This window comes from Scyliorhinus torazame, chromosome 9 (genome assembly GCF_047496885.1).
Source record: "Scyliorhinus torazame isolate Kashiwa2021f chromosome 9, sScyTor2.1, whole genome shotgun sequence".
Taxonomy (NCBI): Eukaryota; Metazoa; Chordata; class Chondrichthyes; order Carcharhiniformes; family Scyliorhinidae; genus Scyliorhinus; species Scyliorhinus torazame.
Window position 1 is genome coordinate 212,793,183 of NC_092715.1, and position 21,230 is coordinate 212,814,412.

The following is a 21,230-nucleotide window of genomic DNA, read 5'->3' on the forward strand; positions in this document are numbered from 1 at the left end:
TGGATCAATACTGATTGAAATTTACATCTGGAAATGTAAAAATCCTGATCCGCTACCAATTGATTTTGACCGGACTGAATGTGCCAGAAGTCAGTTGTTACTTTAACTGCAGTTGTTTATTAAAGACTGAATGCCAAATCGGATTTTGTGCTGGAATACTAGCTGTTAACCCATTATGTACAAGCAACAAACTCACATTAATATAGTATCCTCAAGTGGACAATCGTTAGTGAATATATTTGGTAAAACACATCCTGGACCTCTTCCAATCTGTCTTACCTTGACCAGAGCCCTTCTCCCGGGTTGCTTCCGACTGGACCTTTGGTTTTGTCTATAGATCCTCGAATCGATCACCACAAACTCAATGTTACGCCTCAATGCTTCTCATATATAAATCACAACATGTACATTGATAAGATAGACCTTAGCTAGTTACCCTCAACCTGCATTTCATGTTACTATCACCCCTCGCACCTCCTCCTCCCACCATTAAGCTTTTTCCCTCGAACCCTAATGATCTCCTACCCAGATCCCAATGTCATCCAGAGACTTCGATACCATTCCCAAGTTTCCCTTCCAAAGCCCCAGTGCCACCCCTCAGATCCTGATACCCTTACACTTCAAGATCTCTTCTCTACTGAAACCACCGAGACTCCTCAGTCTTAATGCTCCTCTCCAGAGAACAATGTTCCCAAAGACCCCAATGTTTCCAAACACTCCATTACTTCTGCCCCACCCCCCCCCCCATATCCCCCCCCCCAACCCCCCCCCCCCCCCCCCCAAATGTGAGATGAGCCATTAAATCCTTACCAGTCCATCACAATTGCTGATGGCCACCGTGGCTCCAGGGATGTGGCTGATGCCCCCAGTATAGATGCAGTCCTCACTCAGTGGCTCAGTGTGGCTTTGCCCGTCCTCTTGCCACTCCAGTACGGCTCCTGGAGCCACCAGCCGGCGACTGGGCTCCAATCTGAGCTGCCAGCTCTGGCCAAAGACGGTGACATTGTAGAAGAGAGGGCGAGGCTCGGCCTCCTCTTCCTCCCCGGGGGTGACAGGCTCGGGACCACTCTGCCTTTTCCTTCTGACTCCGGAGCCCGACAACAGGCGAGACAGGAAGCGACCCTGGGAGTCTGTCCTGAGTGGAGTGACCAGCCCGAAATCCGGCCCCAGAGCAGCGAAACTTCGCAAAACTGCTGCAAAACGACCAAGAGAAAAAATTCAGCCAGTTCTGCGATCACCAAGTAATTGATTAAACATAGTGATTGTTAATCATTCACTGCTGTCCCATTACTCTCGTCCTCCTGTCCATCAATCACTCCCTCCTGCCCATCAGTCATGCTTGCCCATCAATTACCCCCACCTTTAATTAGTCCTTCATAGAACTTACAGTGCAGAAGGAGGCCATTCGGCCCATCGAGTCTGCACCGGCTCTTGGAACGAGCACCCTATCCAAGGTCAACACTTCCACCCTATCCCCAGAACCCAGTAACCCAACCCAACACTAAGGGCAATTTTTGGACACTAAGGGCAATTTTTAAATCATGACCAATCCACCTACCTGCACATCTTTGGGCTGTGGGAGGAAACCGGAGCACCCGGAGGAAACCCTTGCACACACGGGGAGGATGTGCAGACACCGCACAGACAGTGACCCAAGCCGGAATCGAACCTGGGACCCTGGAGCTGTGAAGCAATTGTGCTAGCCACAATGCTACCGTGCTGTCCTTACTGTCAATAACTCCCCAAATCCATCATTCCCTACTGTTAATCAATAACTCTCCTGTTACTTAATCACTCACTCTTATTAATCAATCACTCCTGCCCGCAAATCACTTCCTCCCATTAAGTAACCTCTTCTATTAACCAATCATTACTGCCCATCAATTGCTGCTGTCCATCAGCAACAACATCCTGTTAGTCACTCATTTTTCTCTTGTTAATCAGTCTCTTCTGTCCATCAATCACACTCTCATGCCAATTAAACATTCCTTTCTGTCTCTCATCCTGTCCACCAAATCCTCCCCCATCAGTCTTACAAAATGTCCTTGCTGACTTTTCTTTAATTGTGCTGTGAAACGTTCCTCTTTATTGTCTCCTAAATTCCAGAGTAATCTGAAGTGGCAATGAAATGATAACACACCTACCTGCGCTCTCAGTTACTTCAGATCCAGCCTGCAGAAATAAAACAAAACCCCAGAAATAATATCAGACACAAACTAAAGGTCTATGTTGTGAAAAAGAATTCATGAAGATCTTTAGGTACAAACCTGAAGTTTCACCTTGGAAGATCATCTAACATTTGTACAAATATAAAACCTTACTCTAAGAAACTGAATATGCCACAGGGCTCCCCTGAATATCTCAGAACTCAGAAAATGTGCTCTCAAACAGTTACCCCAACAAACTCAAAGGTTTTAAATCAGAACACTTAAGATTGTAACTCTGAATAGCCCAGAACACTGTGACAGTTACCCTGAATGCCCCAAAGCACCAAGACTGCAACACTGAATAGCCCAGAATACTGTGGCTGTAACCCTGAATACCCCGGAGCACCAAGACTATAACATTGAATAGCCCAGAATGCTGTGGCTGTTACCCTGAATACCCCAGAGCACCAAGACTGTAACATTGAATAGCCCAGAATACTGTGGCTGTTACCCTGAATATCCCCGAGCACCCTGAATACCCCAGAGCACCAAGACTGTAACATTGAATAGCCCAGAATATTGTGGCTGTTACCCGGAATACCCCAGAGCACCAAGACTGTAACATTGAATAGCCCAGAATACTGTGACTGTTACCCTGAATAACCCAGAGCACTAAGATTAGAACACTGAATAGCCCAGAATACTGTGACTGTTACCCTGAATACCCAGAACATATGACTGTAACACTGAATATCCCAGAATACTGTGACTGCAACACTGAATAGTCCACCATGGCAGATGGTCGAATTTCAATTCAAGAAAAAGTCTAACGACGACCACGATATGATTGCCATAAAACCCATCTGCTTCAATAGTGTCCTTCAGGCTACATGCGACTCCAGACCCACAGCAATGTGGTGACTCTTAAATGCACAACCATTACAAAGCCAGTAAAAAGGAATGCAACCAGAAGGCCCAACTGCATTAGGGACTGGAAACGACAATGGCAAATTTAGCCCTGGCACCAGGTCAAACATATTTTTCTCCCCCGGCATCAACACCAAGAGTGACTCAGTAGCACCACTGCAGACCAACTGGTTCTGCAGCAGCTGGTAAGGGTAAAATATACTGGACATAATCCGCACCAATGTGCCTGGCGCAGATGTATCTGTCTATAACAGTATTGGTTGGAGTGACCACCACACAGTCCTGTCTTCACATTGAGGAAACTCTCCATGTTGTGTGACACCATTGCGGCATCTAACAGCTCAAGACTGGGCATCCTGCAGGCACTTTGCTCTGCAATCCTGCCACATCCAGTCGTGAATGGTGGTGAACAACGATACAACTCAAGGAGGAGAGGCTCCACAAATATCTCCATCCTCGATGATGGAGGAGACCAGCACATCAGTGCAAAAGTTAAGGCGGAAGCATTTGCAACAATCTTCAGACAAACGTGCAAAATGCTTGTTCCATCTCAGCCTCCTCCAGAGGTCTACGGTATCACAGCCAATTCAATTCATTCCATGTGATATCGAGAAATGACTGAAAGCAATGGATACTGCAAATGCTATGGGCCCAGACAATACTCCAGCAATAGTATTGAAGACTTATGCTTCAGAACTTGCTGTACTCCTAGCCAAGCTGTTCCAGTACAGCTACAACACTGGCATCTACCCGGGAATGTGGAAATTACCCAGGTATGTCCTGCACACAAGAAACAGGACAAATCTAACCCGGCCAATTACCGCCCTATCAGTCTACTCTCAAATCATCAGCAAAGTGATGGAAAGGATCATCAACAGTACTATCAAGCAGCACTTACTCAGCAATAACCTGCTCACTGATGCTCAGTTTGAATTCCGCCAAGGTCATTCAGCTCCTGACCTCATTACAGCCTTGGTTTAAACATGAACAAAAGAGCTGAATATCAGATGTGAGGTGAGAATGACTGCCCTTGACATTAAGGCAGCATTTGACCAATGTGGCATAAAGGTGCCCTTGCAAAACTGGAGTCAATGAAAATCGGAGGGAAAAACTCTCCAGTGGTTGGAGACATATCTAGCATGAAAGGTGGTTGTGGTGACTGGAGGTCAATCATCTCAGCTCCAATTAATTTATGGGATGTAAATGTTGCAAGCTAGGCAGGCATTTATTGCTCATCCTTAATTGCCCTTGAGAAGGTGATAGCAAGCTGCCTTCTTGAACCGCTGAAGTCCATGTGCTGTAAATACACCCACAGTGCTGTTATGTTAGGAGGGAGCTCCAGGACTTAGACCCAGCGACAGGAAAATAAGTGCAATATATTTTCAAGTCACTGCAGGGATTCCCCAGATTGTGTCCTGGGCCTAACCGTCTTCAACTGCTTCATCAATGACCTTCCTTCCATCAAGATGTTTGGCAACATCTAGGACAAAGCAACCCGCTTGTTTGGCACCCCACCCACAAGCCTTCTTTCCCTGCATCATCGACGCACAATAGCAGCAGTGTGTACCACTTACAAAATGCACTGCAGGAACTCATCAAGGCTCCTTAGGCAGCACCTTCTAAACCCCATGACCACTACCATCTAGAAATCCAGAAGGATAAGGCCAGCGGACACATGGGAACACCATCATTGGGAAGTTCCACTCCAAATCACTTACCACCCTGACTTGAAAATATATCATGGTTACTTCACTGTCACTGGATCTATATCCTGGAATTCCTGCTCTAACAGCACTGTGGATGTATCTGCATTGCATGTACTATATATTTCAAGAAGACAGCTCATTGCCACTTTTTCAAGGGCAATTAGGGATGGGTAATAAATGCTGGCCTAGCCAACAATGTCTACATACAGAAAATGATTTTTTGTTTTTAAAACCGAATTCCCCAAAATACCGAATACTGTAGACCATTGGAGCATAGCAAAATAACAAACAGGAAATCTTTTCAGCCCCTTGACCCTATTTCTCCATTTAACTGGTTCCTGCTGTAACTCACGTTTTCTGCCTTTTATCTGTCTTCTTTAATATCTTTGCCTCCAAAAATGGTCAATCTCAACTTTGACATTTTCATTTGCCCTAGCCTCAACAGTATTTTGGCATTAGCATACATTCCTACCACCCTTGTGTCAAGAGCTGCTTCCTGACTTTGCCCCTGAATAGCTTTGCTCTCATTTTAATGTTATGCCACTCTGTTCTGGTCTCCTACACCAGCAGGAGATACCATAGTTAGAGAGAAACTACCAACTACTTAAATCATCTTCAATACCTCAATTAGATCACCCCTTAATCTTCAATAATCAAAGAATACAAAACTAGTCTTTGCAACCAGTCCTCACAAATTTAACTCTATTACATTGTATTCCCTCAAAGGTTAGCATCTCCATCCTGAGATGCAGTACCCAGAACAGAAAATAATACTCTAAATGAGGTCTAACCAGAGCTTTTTACAATAGTAATATAACTTACACCCCTTCTATTCCAGTCCACTTGATTATAAGGCCAAATTCCCATTCACCTTGTTAATTATTGTTTTTACCTGTTCACCATATTTTACATATAGAACATACAGTGCAGAAGGAGGCCATTCAGCCCATCGAGTCTACACCGACCCACTTCCTCACTTCCACCCTATCCCCGTAATCCAATAAACCCTCCTAACCTTTCGGCCCATCGAGTCTACACCGACCCACTTCCTCACTTCCACCCTATCCCCGTAATCCAATAAACCCTCCTAACCTTTTTGGACATTAAGGGCAATTTAGAATGGCCAATCCACCCAACCTGCACATCTTTGGACTGTGGGAGGAAACCGGAGCTCCCGGAGTAAACCCACGCAGACACGGGGAGAACGTGCAGACTCCACACAGACGGTGGCCCAGTGGGGAATCAAACCTGGCGCTGTGAAGCCACAGTGCTATCCATTTGTGCTACCGTGCTGCCCTTTTTATTGATATCTAGACTTGTACCCCTAAATCTGTATGTTCTTTATTGTGTGCAACTTTTCACCATTTAGTAAATACTTGGATCATTCTTTCTTAGGCTCAAAGTGGACGATATTACACTTCCTTATTTTGAACTTCATCTGCCACAGTTCGTCTTATCCCAATGTCCCTTTGCAACGTTCTCTCTCCGTTTACACTATTTACTGTCACCTAACTTTGGTATCATCTGCAAACTTGTATTTGTGCCTCTTTATTCCTCAACTAGGGGGCCTTGCAAAGCAGTCTTTGAGCCAGAAGCTTTGGTTCAAGTCCCACTCCAGGACTTGATGGCCACGAAAGGTGAATTCATGACGCAGTGAAACAGGTCGAGTGTCAATCTGCAAATCTGTCCAAACACGCCAATGGCTGGTGGTAAGAGAGGGAGAGACTCCCGATTAGCCATGGTTGACGTAGAGAGGTGCCCCTCAAGCTATAAGCCTATGGTGACAGACTAGAGACCTGTTCTGGGAATTACTAGCTATGGAAACAGACAAAAGGCTGCTTTAGAGCACCACGAGGTGCGGCAAGAGAATTACAATTGGAAAACGTCATCCAAGTGAAAAGTTGAATCTCTTGTACAGGCCACTGGGGGTACCACTAGTCACATCCATTATCCGCCACTTCTGTTTTATTGCTGCATCAAAATACCCCTCCCACTTCAACAGGCTGCCTGCAATTCAATGCATATTCATTTTGTTAACAGACTCTCAGGTGGAACCATTTTGAATGCCTTCTGGAATTCCGGGGGCGGGATTCCCCAAGCCCCGCGCCGTGCCGGAGAATTCCCGCAACCGTGCCACACCGCCCCGACGTCGGCACGCGATTCTCCGAGGAGCAGAGAATCGGCGCCATTTGCGCCGGCGCTGGTCGTGGGCCACTGTCCGCGGGCCTGGCCGCCGATTCTCCAGCCTTGATGGGCCGAGCGGAAACGGCAGAGTCCCGCCGGCACCGTCCACACCTGCTCGCAGCCGGTGGGAACTCTGCGCGCAGGGTCGCGGGGCGGTCTGTGGGGGAGGGGGAAGGCCTCCGATGGGGTCTGGCCCGCGATCGGGGCCTACCGATCGGCGGGCCTGCCTTTCCAGCCGCGGCCCTATTTTGTTACGCGGCCAGCCCCTGAACCCCCACGCCATGTTGCGTCGGGGCCGGCGCGTTGAGGAAGTCCCCCGCGGGTTGGCGCGGCACCCAGTTGGCGCCAGGAAGGGAGGCTGGAGTGGCGTGAACCGCTCCAGCGCCGTGCTGGCCCCCATCGGTAGTGCCCATGCCTGCTTCGCGCCATCGTGAAACGCGACAGCGTTCACGACGGCGCGGATACTCTGCCTCCATTTTGGAGAATCCTGTCCCAGATAAATTAAGTCCACTGGCAATACTTTCTGGCCTGACTAGTGGTGCCTACATCCCTACAATACATTTTTAAAACTCCCTTATTTATCACCTTAAGTTAGTTACTGATAATGATATTTTGAATACCCAAAAGCTTTTCGACTGTTATAAAAACAGAAAATGCTGGGAAGACTCTGCAGATCTGGCTGCATCTGTAGAGAAAGATTTTAAAGAAAGATCTGAGCCTGAATTCTTCAGCCATTGGGATTTTGTTTTAACGCCGGCAGCACACGCCTGCCCACGGATTTGCAGGGAGCATGGGGTGACTTCAATGGGGAATCCCAATGGCAAGTGGTGGAAGATAGAATCCCACCACTAGCAAAAGTGCACTGCCGAGAAACACGCAGTTCGGTGGCCAGAGAATCCCGCCACTGAATTCCACAGCTTTTCTCCAGAAGATAGATAGTCCATCTGAAGCTTTAGACCGTCTCCACTCTGAAAGCAGAAGACTATCAAGTGAAGCAGCAAGACTACTGGATCAGGAGCAGACAGTGGTGTAACAGTGATGGCACTAGACTAGTAATGCAGAAACCCAGGTTAATTCTCTGGAGACATAGGATCAAATCACACAACGGCAGTTAATGGAAATTCAATTCAATTAATGAAGCTGGAATTGAAAGCTAGTCCGAGTAATGGTAACCATGGCAACAATGGTTGCAAAGACCCATCTGGTTCACTAAATGTCCTTTAGGGGACCTTACCTACAGATGACTCCAGACCCACAGTTTAAAAGTTCTGGGATATTCAGAGTGACAATTTAACTGTCTGTTGACAACAAGGCATCCCTTTCAAAGGTAATTCAGGTTGAGGAAAAAATGCTGGCCTTGTCAACGATGTCCACATCTAGTGATATAATTTTTTTAAAGTTACCCTTTGAACCTGAAATTGTTAATTACGCTCAATACCCCAGCACTGTTAAAATCATTACTCTGAATACCCCAGAACTTTTAAAATCGTTACTCTGAATACCCCCAGAACTTTTTAAATCGTTACTCTGAATACTCCCAGAACTTTTAAAATCATTACTCTGAATACCCCAGAACTTTTAAAATCGTTACTGAATACCCCAGAACTTTTAAAATCGTTACTCTGAATACCCCAGAACTTTTTAAATCGTTACTCTGAATACCCCAGAACTTTTTAAATCGTTACTCTGAATACCCCAGAACTTTTTAAATCGTTACTCTGAATACCCCAGAACTTTTTAAATCGTTACTGAATACACCAGAACTTTTTAAATTGTTACCCTGAATACCCGAGAACTCATTAAAAGTCCCACTAACTATCCCAAAAAGCTGAAACAGTTACACAGCACAGACTGCTCAACGTATTCCATTCGGTGTCCAGAACGCTCTGAATAATGCTCCTAATCTCTGCATAATCTTCCGTGAAAAGTCCCAGAACTCGGTTAAATTGTCGCTCTCCGAATTACTCGGAACTTTGCAAATCAAAGAAAGATCCGTGCAGCTTACATGTCCCGCTGTAGTCAACCTCACCACCAATATCCCAGCCACGAAGCAGAGTGACAGGAAAACCATCACCGCGTCGATCTTGGAGGTGGGGGGGTGTGGGGAGGCAAAGAGGCGACGCTGTGGGGTTGTCCGGTTGTTGTGACAGTGCCGATGTCCGGGGCTTGGCGGCGTTTGAAGGGAGCCCACACAATTGTTTGAGAGAGTCTCCGGCTCCTGGCGCTTCCCGCCCACACCCTGCCCTCCGTCCCCGGGTAATAAACTCCAAAAGCCCCGGCACAAACTTGACGTCAGCACGATCGAGTGTAACCACATGCTCACAGCCAGCTGCCAAAAAGGCAGACTTTATTCAGACTCAAGATGGATAAGGATCGCTTACTCGCCGTTCAGCAACCGCCCCCCCCCCCCAAAAAAAAATATTAAATTGGAAAAGCGCGCCTAAACCCCTACAGCAGACTGGAATTGCAGAGACAAGTAGGAGTTGAGAGAGTTAAAAATAAATAACTTGGATTCACCGAACCTTTTTCACGACGCCCCCCCAAGGCCGCTTTGCAGCTAATGGGGTACTGTCTTGAAGTAAATTTACTGCAGGGAACGCTGGCAGCCCGTCTGCACACAGCAAGGTCCCAGGAATGTGATTCAAGGGCAGCTGGGTGCTGATTAACGGGTACATATTGGTCAGGACACAGGGAATACTTTTTTGAGAATAATAATCTTTATTGTCACAAGTAGGCTGACATTAACACTGCAATGAAGTTACTGTAAAAATCCCCTTGTCGCCACATTCTGGCGCCTGTTCAGATACACAGAGGGAGAATTCAGAATATCCAAATTACCTAACAGCACGTCTTTCAGGACTTGTGGGAAGAAACCGGAGCACTCGGAGGAAATCCACGCAGACACGGGGAGAACGTGCAGACTCCGCACAGTCAGTCAAGCCGGGAATCGATCCTGGCACTGTGAAGCAACAGTGCTAGCTACTGTGCTACTGCGCCGCCCCACGGTACACTTCTCGAATGGTGCCACAGGATCTTTTTTCATTCACCTGAGCAGGAGGAATGCGGGGATTTACTTGGTTTAACAGACAGCGCCTCCAGTCGTGCAGCACTCCTTTCACTGCTGGCCAGAGTTTTCTCTGATGTTGGGACTTGAACTTCCGACCTTTTCTGAGGGATGAGAATGCAAAAGATGAAAGAGCAAGGGGGGGCTAACTCAGTCCAAACTTTCATCAGAGCCTTGACTATAGATTCGAAAAGGAAACATTTCAGGGTTGTGGAGAAAGAGGTGCCGATCTGATTGAGCAAGCTCTTTGAAAGAGCCAGTTCAGACTCAACAGGCCAAATGGCCTATTTCCATGCTGCGCGCAGCTATGATTCTATGACAAAGAATTATATGTTTTCACAATATTTATATCACAATATAGTCTGCTGATATTACTATTTTTATTTCGAAAAACAATTAAGAATCTTGTGCTTTACATTTGATTTTGGATCCAGCAAAACCAATGTCAATTTTTGTGCAGCGATTATTCAGCTTTGCCAGTAGAGCACTTTACATTTTCTAATGATTGCAAATATCGAACGTAATAATTAAAACTCACTTTAGTGAAGTTCATTATTTATTGTTAGCTTAGTTGCACTGTCATGGTAAGTAGGAAATATGTTTCTATTCTTTAAACAGAGTGAATTCATTTCTGAATGTTTTAAAAGAACAAACTGATTTAATATATAAATAGCAGTTTAAAGTTATAGTGACTAAACATAAATTGTTGCTTCATTCATCCACACATCCCACTGGTTCTGGTTACTAGGATACACTTTAATCGCTTGGTCGTATTGAACAGGAGTATAGCTGAAAAAAGAGAGCACAGTACGAAGTCTTACAACACCAGGTTAAAGTCCAACAGGTTTGTTTCGATGTCACTAGCTTTCGGATCATGAAACACATCATGTAAAAAGAGACATGCTGTTGAAGCTTTTCATCTTGCATTCATCATAACAAAGTTACCAGGATACCAAATCTCAAAGGGAACAATGTTTTATACTGCATAAGAAGAGGATGTTTATTGATGGCCATGTGAACTCTGATTGTAGAGGTGTTGCAAGGAAGAATGCTCCAGAGCAGTCATTTTCAAACTCAAGTTTGAGACTCAGGTGGGTCACGGATGGGTGTCGGGGGACAGCCATGGACTGTGGTGTTCCAAATCGCGGGAAGTAGTGCCCAATGGCCGCAACTGGCTTTCAGAATGCCAGCCGTCCCGCACTTGTGTACCCCCTCAGCAGTGCGCAGGCCTCAGTCCAGCGGGGCAGACTGTCTCCTCCTGACTTCACCGCGCTGATCCAGGAGCAGATTTTTAAATTAAATCAGTGGAGTCTCCCAGCCAGAAGCAGCGGCAGAGAACAGGTCATGCAACCTGCATACTGACTTCACATGCTCTGGGTGCGAGAGAGATTCCTCCATTTTGAGCTGCCAGCAAGCAAGCAACAGGACTGAAGAATTGAAAATGGATTGTTTCATAATAAGGAAGAAAGGGCCAGGGACACAAACAGACCAGGAACTCGCAACTAAATCTGATGCGAGAGAGCTGCTCAGAAGGGTCCACGGCAGGATAAAACCGTGGTGATGTGAGATACTCAGGAAAATCCACAGCAGGACAAAAGAGTGGTGGTGTCAGCTGCTCAGGAGAATCCACAGCAGAATAAAGCAGTGCTGTTGTGAGCTCCAGGGTCTCTGACGAACAACCCATTAAGAAGAAGCTGAAATCAGGAACAAAGCAGTATAAAGATGATTTCTTGAGGTATGGCTTTATTAGTTGTGCCAATGCGACTCAGGATGCAAAGCCCATGTGTGTTATATGCAGGGAAATACTGTCAAATGAAAGTTTAAAACCCTCAAAGCTTCAAAGTCATTTGAAGACTAAGCATGGCAGGTTCGAGGACAAACCTCTGGATTTTTTTCAAAGAATGCAGCGAGAACTTAAATCATCAGCTGAAGTCCTTAGCACAAATGTATCATTGAATGACAAAGCAAGTGACATCGTGAGGGTCTGTCGCATTAAAGGTAAGCAAAAATGGTGTGTTGCAAAGTTCAGATGGCGTGTGTCATGAAGGTAGGTCAATGTGGGTCATCAAGGTCATTCAGTTGGTAAAAGTGGGTCCCGGGAAAACAAAGTTTGAAAATCACTGCTCCAGAGAACAGTTAACTGCCAAGGATACACTTTGTTATATTATGTACCACAGGGAGATATTACTTTTGAACAAATAGTGGGGGCGGATTTAGCTCAGCTGGTTCATGATGCAGAGCGCGGCCAACAGCGTATTTCAATTCCCATACCAGCTGAGGTTATTCATGAAGACCTGCCTTCTCAACCTTGCCCCTCACCTGAGGTGTGGTGATCCTTAGGTTAAATCACCACCAGTCAGCCCTCCCCCTCATAGGAGAAAGCAATCTATGATCATCTGGGACTATGGCCACTTTACTTTCTAAATCAACAGAAAAGTATGTGATATACTTAGGGATTAGAAGAAATTGCTCAGGAATGTATAATGTTTTTCTGTACATATAAACTTTATTGTCTATCCCTCTTTATCTCTTTAATATTTTCCTCATCAAACTAATGCTAGACATAGAGTGGCAAGTTAGAGATCTAAGTATTCAACATTCAAACATTTCCCATTTATTGTCATCCATTCACTCAAGTTAACCAATGTCACTAGTTGTGTTGTAAGAAGCCTTCTGCCCAATTAGTCCCTTTGTAACCCATTGTCACATCCTGGGGACAGGGCCATTTAAACATGGGCACCTGCACCAGTACAACTGCTTGCTCATCCCATGGTCCTGGCTAGATTTCAGAGTGGCATCGTACTATTTTACTAGGGGCAAAGGAGGTCTGCAGATCAATGTGACTGAAGATTTAAAGCGCCATTTTCCTTTCAACGCTGCTCAGAAAGCGTTTGAAATGCAAAGAAGAACTTTTTGCATTTAAATTGTACCTTTCATTGCTTCTGACCATGTCAAACTACCCTTATGAAGCAATGTACAGTGAGTCAGGCTGCTTCCAGTAATTGGAAGTGTCTATAAATAGTATGATATCATTAACCCAAAGAGCAGGCGAGACACAAAGTATTGTAAAACACTGTCGGAATTAGTGATTGAAGCAGAGACTATGTTAGCATTTAAGAATAGAATGGCTATTAGCACTGCTGCCCACGGTGCTGAAGATCCGGGTTTGAATCCCTGCCCTGGGTCATTGGGTGGAGTTTGCACATTCTCCCAGTGTCTGCGTGGGTTTTACCCCCACAACCCAAATATGTGCAGGTTAGGTGGATTGGCCACGCTAAAGTGCCCCTTCATTGGAAAAAAATAATTGGTACTCTAAATTTATAAGAAAAAATTGAATGGCTAGGTTCTTGAGAAAAATGAACAAAGGATTGCAGGGACTGAGAAAGTCCTTGTAGTTAAGAAACTGTCTATGTATAGGTTAAGCACCAAAATAGAACAGCCGGGCCAAATTTCTATGTAAATCTGTAATAAAAATGAGTGCCTGCTCGGAAAAAAAGGAGGGAGGTTCACGTTGGTGCACAGGCTATTATTTGTCCCTCAACCAACAAGTAAAATGGATGATTCGTCATTTATTTAATTGATGTTTGTGGTTAAATTGTCTGTTACATTTCCTTACATTACAATAGTGAGTATATTTAATTGGCTGTTAGTTGTGAAGTGCTTTGGGAATGTCTTTTGGGTTTTTTCTCTCTCTCTGCCCCTCATTTCCTCCCTCCCTTCCTTCCAATCTTCCTTCTTTCCATCCTTCCTTCCTGCATCCCAGGCTCCCTCCATTCCTTCTTCCATCCCACCCTTTCTTGCTCCCACCCTCCCTTCATTCCTGGAATACCAGTAGGTTGAGATTGGCAGGATCCAGCACGGAGCAGGTAGAATACGACGAGAGGTTGTCTGGTTGTAGAGGAGTGGAGGCAGGGCAAGACACAGAGAAGCACCCAGCTCAGTAGCAAGGCACCAGATTAATAGGAAGCACAAGCATTCTATGATTTTCAGCCATCGATAAGTTATTAAATGTAATTTGTCCGCAACAGCAAATATAAAATGAATGCCTTATCCTGGGCCTGTTGCACAAAGGAATTGAATAATGAGCAGTAGGGGGATAAGGTTTGCCTGAAAGGTTTTTGAGTGGGTGAGCAAAATGCAGCTACAAACACTGACAATGAGGAAGGAGAAAAGTGTCTGACCTGCCAAGGATTTTCAATTAAACAATCACTAATGTGTCTGGAGTGGAGGAAATATGAGTCTGCTGGGGAACACAGTTTTGTTGTAGAAATCTTTGTTGAAACTAGTAATCAAACTACAAAGAACAAAGAACAAAGAAAAGTACAGCACAGGAACAGGCCCTTCGGCCCTCCAAGCCCGTGCCGACCAAAAATACGAGAGGTTGTTTTGTTGTTGGATTAAATATATTAAACTGTATTTAATCCAACTTGGATTAACTTCCTATTCTTTTGGTCCTGTTGTAAATCAGACTGCAGTAAAGCAGATTGGTATTTGAATAAATGTTTAAAAAATGGACCTGGGCTTCATTAAAATCATGCTAATATTTGTAGCCCATTGTTAATTTTTCAGAATATTTGCAACAATTGCAATGCCTGCACTCAGTATTTCACTCTGAGAATTCATCAACACAAAGAATAAAAAGCCAGAACTCCCAGATAAAATTAGAAAATTTTGGAAATATGCAATGGCTCAGCAAGATTCTGAGAGTAAATCCATTAATTTTAGTGAACTGCAGGTCTGTGAGCCCACACCTCCACCAGAACAGCGATGGAGCAGGATATCAGTGCAAAGCGTTTATGTGCTTGACCATGATGGCTGTTTGAATAAAATGGGGGGGGGGGGGGGGGGGGGGGGGGGGGGGGTTAAGATTTAATGGCTAATTAAGTAGCTCCAATTTAGTGGAGTTGGATGGGGGAGAGGATGTGATATCAAGAAACGGCTGATGGCATTGGGTACTGCAAAGGCTCTGGGCCCTAACAATATACCAGCAACAGTACTGAAGACTTGTGTTCCAGAACTTGTTGCACCCCTAGCCAATCTTTTCCAGTACAGCTACAACACTGGCATTTACCCAGCAATGTGGAAAATTGCTCAGGTGTGTCCTGTACACAAGAAACAGGACAAATCCAACCCAACAATTACCACTCCGTCAGTCTACTCTCCATTATCAGCAAAGTGATGGAAGGAGTCATCAACAGTGCTATCAAGCGGCACTTACTCAGCAATAACCTGCTTACGGATACTCTGTTTGGGTTCCACCTGGATCACTCAGCTCCTGACCTCATTACAGCCTTGGTTCAAACATAGACAAAATAGTTGAATGCCAGAGGTGAGGAGAAAGTGACTGCCCTTGACATCAGGGGTGTGGCATCAAGGAGCCCTCATAAAACTGGAGTCAATGGGAATCAGGAGGAAAACTCTCTGCTGGTTAGAGTCATACCTGGCACAAAGGAAGGTGGTTGCGGTGATTGATGGTCAATCATCTCAGCTCCAGGACATCACTGCAAGGGTTCCTCGGGCAATGTCCGAGGCCCAACGAAGTGAGGATGTTTTCAGATGACTGCACAATGTTCAGCACCATTCGCGACTCCTCGGATAATGAAGCAGTCCATGTCCAAATGCAGCAAGACCTGGACAATATCCAGGCTTGGGCTGACAAGTTGCAAGTTGCATTCGCGCCACACAAGTGCCAGGCAATGACCGTCTCCTACAAGGGAGGATCTAACCATTGGTACTTGACATTCAATGGCATTACCATTGCTGAATCCCCCACAATCAACATCCTAGGGGTTACCATTGATCAGAAACTGAACTAGATACATTAATACTGTAGCTACAAGGGCAGGTCAAAGGCTAAGAATCCAATGGTGAGTAACTTGCCTCCTGACTCCCCGAAGCCTGTCCACCATCTACAAGGCACAAGCCAGGAGTGTAATAGAATGTCCATTTGGCTGGATGAGTGTGTCGTGTTATTCACCCTGGGATAACACGGACTGCAACACAATGCAGTTGAATGATAAAGCACACACCAAACGTAGGCGTTGGTTCAATAAGGTTTATTGAACTTCAGTAACGAAACACACAGCTGCCTGTGGGTTGACTCTCTACTACTCTGAGTAAACTAACTCTATCTAGACCAGGCTAGCTCTGATCCACGTGTGGAAGGTGTTGAATGATTTGTATACCCTGACTGTCACCACAGTTGTCACCAGTGGAAAGAGGCAGAGTACTGATGCCTCATGTGTTTTATAGTTGGAAGCCCCCCCTCTGGTGTTCTGTCTGGTGATTGGTCGTGTTCTGTTCTGTATGTTGATTGGCTCACCTGGGTGTCTGTCACTGCCTGCTTTTACCTCATGATGTGCATGGGTGCATATTATGACATCCCCCTTTTTAAAAAAATTTGTCAGCTGCTTATAGCATATACGACATATTTACAAAACTAACTATTTACAGCAATTGGTGAGTGACTGGATATGTACATGTAAGGTGTCTAGCATGCAGAAACATAACAGTATATATACACAAAGGAACTATTTATAAGTCCAGTCATTGGGGCTGTCGTCGGATTCTTGTGGACCGCCTGAGAGGTGGAGACGGGATTGATGGTGTCTTGACAGGTTGGCATGCAGCCAGATTGGTGGCCTTGTGGAGCAAGGTGTCCGGATAAGGCAGAACGACATCTGGGAACGTGAGATCCGGTGGTGGGCAGGCAAGTTTGCGTAGTGCCCTTCTGTTGCGCCTGATGATGGATCCATCAGCCATGTGAACCACAAACGACCTGGGAGCAGCCTGTCGAACAACAGCTGGAGCTGACGATCCTCCACCAGGCAACTTGATGCGAACAGCGACCTTCGGAGAGAGCACGTGCAGATCAGTAGCATGAGCATCATATGTCAGCTTTTGCTGGGTTCTGATCTGCATCTTTTGCAGCACTGTAAGGTGATCCAGGTCAGGTACATGAATGGCCGGAACAGTCGTCCACAGGTTACGATTCATACGGAATTGTGCCGGAGACATACCGTTGGACAGAGGGGTTGCCCTGTACGCCAGAAGAGCAAGATTAAAGTCCGAAGCTGAGTCCGCAGCCTTACAGAGCATCTGCTTCACTATATGGACCCCTTTTTCGACCTTCCCATTAGATTGCGGGTAATGCGGGCTCGAGGTGATGTGCGGAGTTGGACCATTCTTGACGATAGAAACAGGGACCATTGTCGCTCATAACCGTGAGCGGGATGCCATGCCTGGCAAATGCCTCCTTGCAGACCTTTATGACAGTCCTGGATGTTAGGTCAGACAGTTTCACTACCTCGGGGTAACTGGAGAAGTAATCAATTATCAGGACATAGTCAGGCCCATTGGTGTGAAAAAGCTCAAGACCGACTTTAGACCACGGAGAGGTCACGATCTCGTGCTGCTGGAGCGTTTCTTTGGGCTGAGCAGGCTGGAAGTGCTGGCAGGTCGCGCAATTGAGGACCATGTTTGATATATCCTCATTGATGCCGGGCCAATAGACAGCTTGCCGGGCCCTGCGCCTGCACTTCTCAATACCGAGGTGTCCCTCGTGTATCTGCGTGAGCAACAAGCTCTGGAGACTGCGCGGAATCACGGTGCGATCCAATTTCAGGGGGATCCCCTCGACAACAGTGAGGGCATCCTTTAAATTATAGTATTGGGGGCATTGCCCTTTCTGCCAGCCATTCGTGATCCGCTGCAGAAGAGGGTCCTTGTCAGTCTCTTCTCGAATGATGACGAGTCGTTCGTCGGATGTCGGGAGGGTGCTGGCACACAGTTGCACCTGTGCCTCAATGTCGTGTATGAAGTCTACCTCCTCACATGGCGAGGTGATGGCACGCGACAGGGCATCCGTGATGATTAGCTCCTTTCCAGGTGTAAAAACAAGTTCAAAATCATACCTGCAGAGTCGAAGGAGAATGCGCTGGAGCCTGGGTGTCATGTCATTTAAGTCCTTGTGTATAATGTGCACTAGGGGTCTGTGGTCCGTCTCCATGGTAAAGGTGGGGAGGCCATAGACATAATCGTGGAATTTCACGATGCCAGTGAGAATGCCCAGGCATTCTGTCTCTATTTGAGCATATCGTTGCTCAGTGGGGGTCATGCCCCTTGACGCGTAGGCCACTGGAGCCCAAGAGGAGATGTCGTCCTTCTGGAGGAGCACCGTCCCAATGCCGTCCTGGCTGGTGTCTGTGGAGATTTTAGTCTCCCTCGCTGGGTCAACAAAAGCTAGAACAGGAGCGGTGGTTAGCTTCGCTTTCAACTCAAGCCACTCTGCTTGATGTGCGGGTAGCCACTGGAAAGTGGTGGACTTCTTCACCAGGTGCCTGAGGGCCGTGGTGTGTGTCACGAGGTTGGGAATGAACTTCCCCCCCAAAATTTACCATCCCCAGGAAGCGGAGGACCGCTTTCTTGTCCTCTGGGGTCTTCATTGTGTTGATGGCCTTGACTTTGTCCGAGTCCGGCTGCACGCCCTGTTGGGAGATCTGATCACCCAGAAACTTAATCGACGACTTGCCAAAGGATCATTTGGTTTTATTTAATTTCAGGCCGTTGGCATGTATGCGTCTGAAGACTTGTTGCAGACGAGAAATATGTTCCTCCGGGGTCGTGGACCATATGATGACGTCGTCCACATAAATCCGCCCACGGTCAATGCCCTCCAGCGTTTGCTCCATTATTCGATGAAAGATTTTGGAGGCCGAAACAATACTAAACGGCATGAGATTGTAGCAATATCTTCCGAAGGGTGTATTAAACGTGCAGAGCTTCCTGCTGGACTCATCCAGTTATATCTGCCAGAAGTCACATGATGCATCCAGCTTTGTAAAGAATTTGGCATGTGCCATCTCACTCTTCAGCTCCTCCCGCTTTGGGATTGGGTAGTGTTCCTTCATAATGTTGCGGTTCAGATCCTTGGGATCGATACAAATGCGCAGTTCTCCAGAGGGCTTCTTGACACAGGCCATCGAGCTGACTCAGTCAGTTGGTTCTGTCACCTTGGATATTATTCCCTGATCTTGGAGTTCCTGCAGCTGGGTCTTTAGACGGTCTTTTAGGGGCGCCGGCACCCGGCGTGGCGCATGGATGACAGGCGTGGCATCAGGCCTGAGCAGAATTGTATAGCGGTAGGGCAGCGTACCCATCCCACTGAACACATCCGGGTATTGCAATAGTAGCTCCTCAATGTCGGCCTGAAGAGTGCTGTTGGCAGAGGACATGGCATGTACACGCTGGACGAGATGGAGCAGCTTGCATGCATGGGCACCAAGCAGAGAAGACTTGCCGGGCTTGACGATCTCAAACCGGAAAGTGGCCTTGATGGCCTTGTTGGATACATGCAGGTGACAGGACCCTAAAGCAGTGATGGCATTTCCATTGTAGTCGAGCAACTGGCAGGCCAGCGGAAGAATTGTTGGCTGCCTTTGGATCCGAACAAGATCTGCTTAGGATATTAGATTGGCTGAAGCATCGGTGTCCAGCTTGAACCGGATGCTACAATCATTGACTTGTACTGTGGCATGCCACTCGTCCGCATAATCCACATTGAAGATGTGTGTGTGTGTTGCTGAATGCGAGGAGGCCTTGTCATGCATGGTGATGTTGCCCACTCGATATGGGGACTCCAGGCAGTCGTCCTCTGGATCCGTGACGGGATGAGGTTCCAAATCCAGCCCTTGCTGCACACTTCGAACGCGTCTGCGTTGGAGCTGGGATCACTGGCCCCCTATCGGAGGTGCAGACCTGCACAAAGCCGCATAACGGCCAAGCTTCTTGCAGTTGAGACACCGCCTGCCTCTTGCAGGGCATTGCCGCTTTAAATGGGCGGTGCCGCAGTTGGGGCACGTCATCACGTCGACGTCATGACGCTCGGTGAGTCGTCGCACATGCGCAGTGCGGTCAGCCGCCACTCGCACCTGCGCAGTGTAGTCTTCGGCCACTTCGTTCTCCCGACCCTGGTGCGCATGCGTGGGACCCCGGGAAAAGTGCGCGAAATGGCCACCTTCATCGATGCTCAGGCGCCAAACACGATCTGATCCCTGATGAGGGAGTCAGCGGTGTCACAGTAGTTGCAGGATTGCGCTAGAAAGCGAAGATGAGTGAGAAAAGACTGGAAAGGCTCACCCTTACCCTGAAGGCGCTGCTGGAAGACATAATGCTCGAAGCTTTCGTTCGTCTCGACCTCAGTGACTGTTGAATTTGGCTAAGACGGTCTGGAACTTGGTCTTGTCCTCACCGTCGGCAAAAGTGAGCAAATTGAAGATTTGGTTGGCCTGGTCCCCCTCAGTCGACAGTAGCAGCCCAAGTTTTGGGGCATAGGATGCACTTTCGAGGCCCGAGGCCTCGATGTATAGACTGCATTTCTGCTTGAAGACCCGCCAGTTGGCGCCAAGATTCCCGGCGATCTACAGCTGTGGAGGTGCCTGGATCTTCTCCATGCTGCTGGAAGGCAGTTGCTGGTCATCAGTGAATTTTTGAAGGCAAATTACTTAGAAGCAGTAGCCACTCCTGGTATCATGTCGTGTTATTCACCCTGGGGTAACACGGACTGCAACACGATGCAGTTAAATGATCAAGCATACACCAAACGTAGGCGTTGGTTCAATAAGATTTATTGAACTTCAGTAACGAAGCATGCAGCTGCCTGTGGGTTGAATCTCTACTACTCTAAGTAAACTAACATTAACTATCTAGACCAGGCTAGCTCTGATCCACGTGTAGAAGGTGTTGATTGATATGTACACCCTGACTGTCACTACAGTTGTCACCAGTGAAAAGAGGCAGAGTGCTGATGCCTCGTGTGTTTTATAGTTGGAAGCCCCCTCTGGTGTTCTGTCTGGTGATTGGTTGTGTTCTGTCCTGTATGTTGATTGGCTCACCTGGGTGTCTGTCACTGCCTGCTTTTACCTCATGATGTGCATGGGTGCATATTATGACAGAGTGCAGTTCCAACAACAGGCAAGAATCTCGATAACATCCAGGACAAAGCAGCCCAGTTGATTTCTACCTCCAATACTGATGAACAGTGGCAGCCATGTTTACCGTATACAAGATGCACTGCAGTAACTCAAAGATCCTTAGGCAGCACCTTCCAAACCCATGACAACTACCATCTAGAAGGACAAGAGGAGCAAATACCTGGAAACTCCACCACCTGGAGATTCCCCTCCAAGTCACCCACCACCTCAA

At 46.8% G+C, this 21,230-nt stretch overlaps 1 protein-coding gene across 1 annotated transcript in view; it reads right to left on the reverse strand.

Annotated features, from left to right (window-relative positions):
* The window catches only part of LOC140429719 (A disintegrin and metalloproteinase with thrombospondin motifs 3-like), a 376,678-nt gene extending 367,380 nt beyond the window's left edge, over positions 1–9,298 (reverse strand). The window contains exons 1-3 of the mRNA XM_072517052.1: positions 8,970–9,298; positions 2,145–2,172; positions 811–1,193 (exon numbers count right to left, since the gene is read on the reverse strand). Of these exons, the coding sequence (XP_072373153.1) occupies positions 811–1,193; positions 2,145–2,172; positions 8,970–9,281 (723 nt within the window). The 5' untranslated portion in view covers positions 9,282–9,298. The remainder of the gene's footprint in view (positions 1–810; positions 1,194–2,144; positions 2,173–8,969) is intronic.
* Between the last annotated feature and the right edge of the window lie 11,932 nt (positions 9,299–21,230).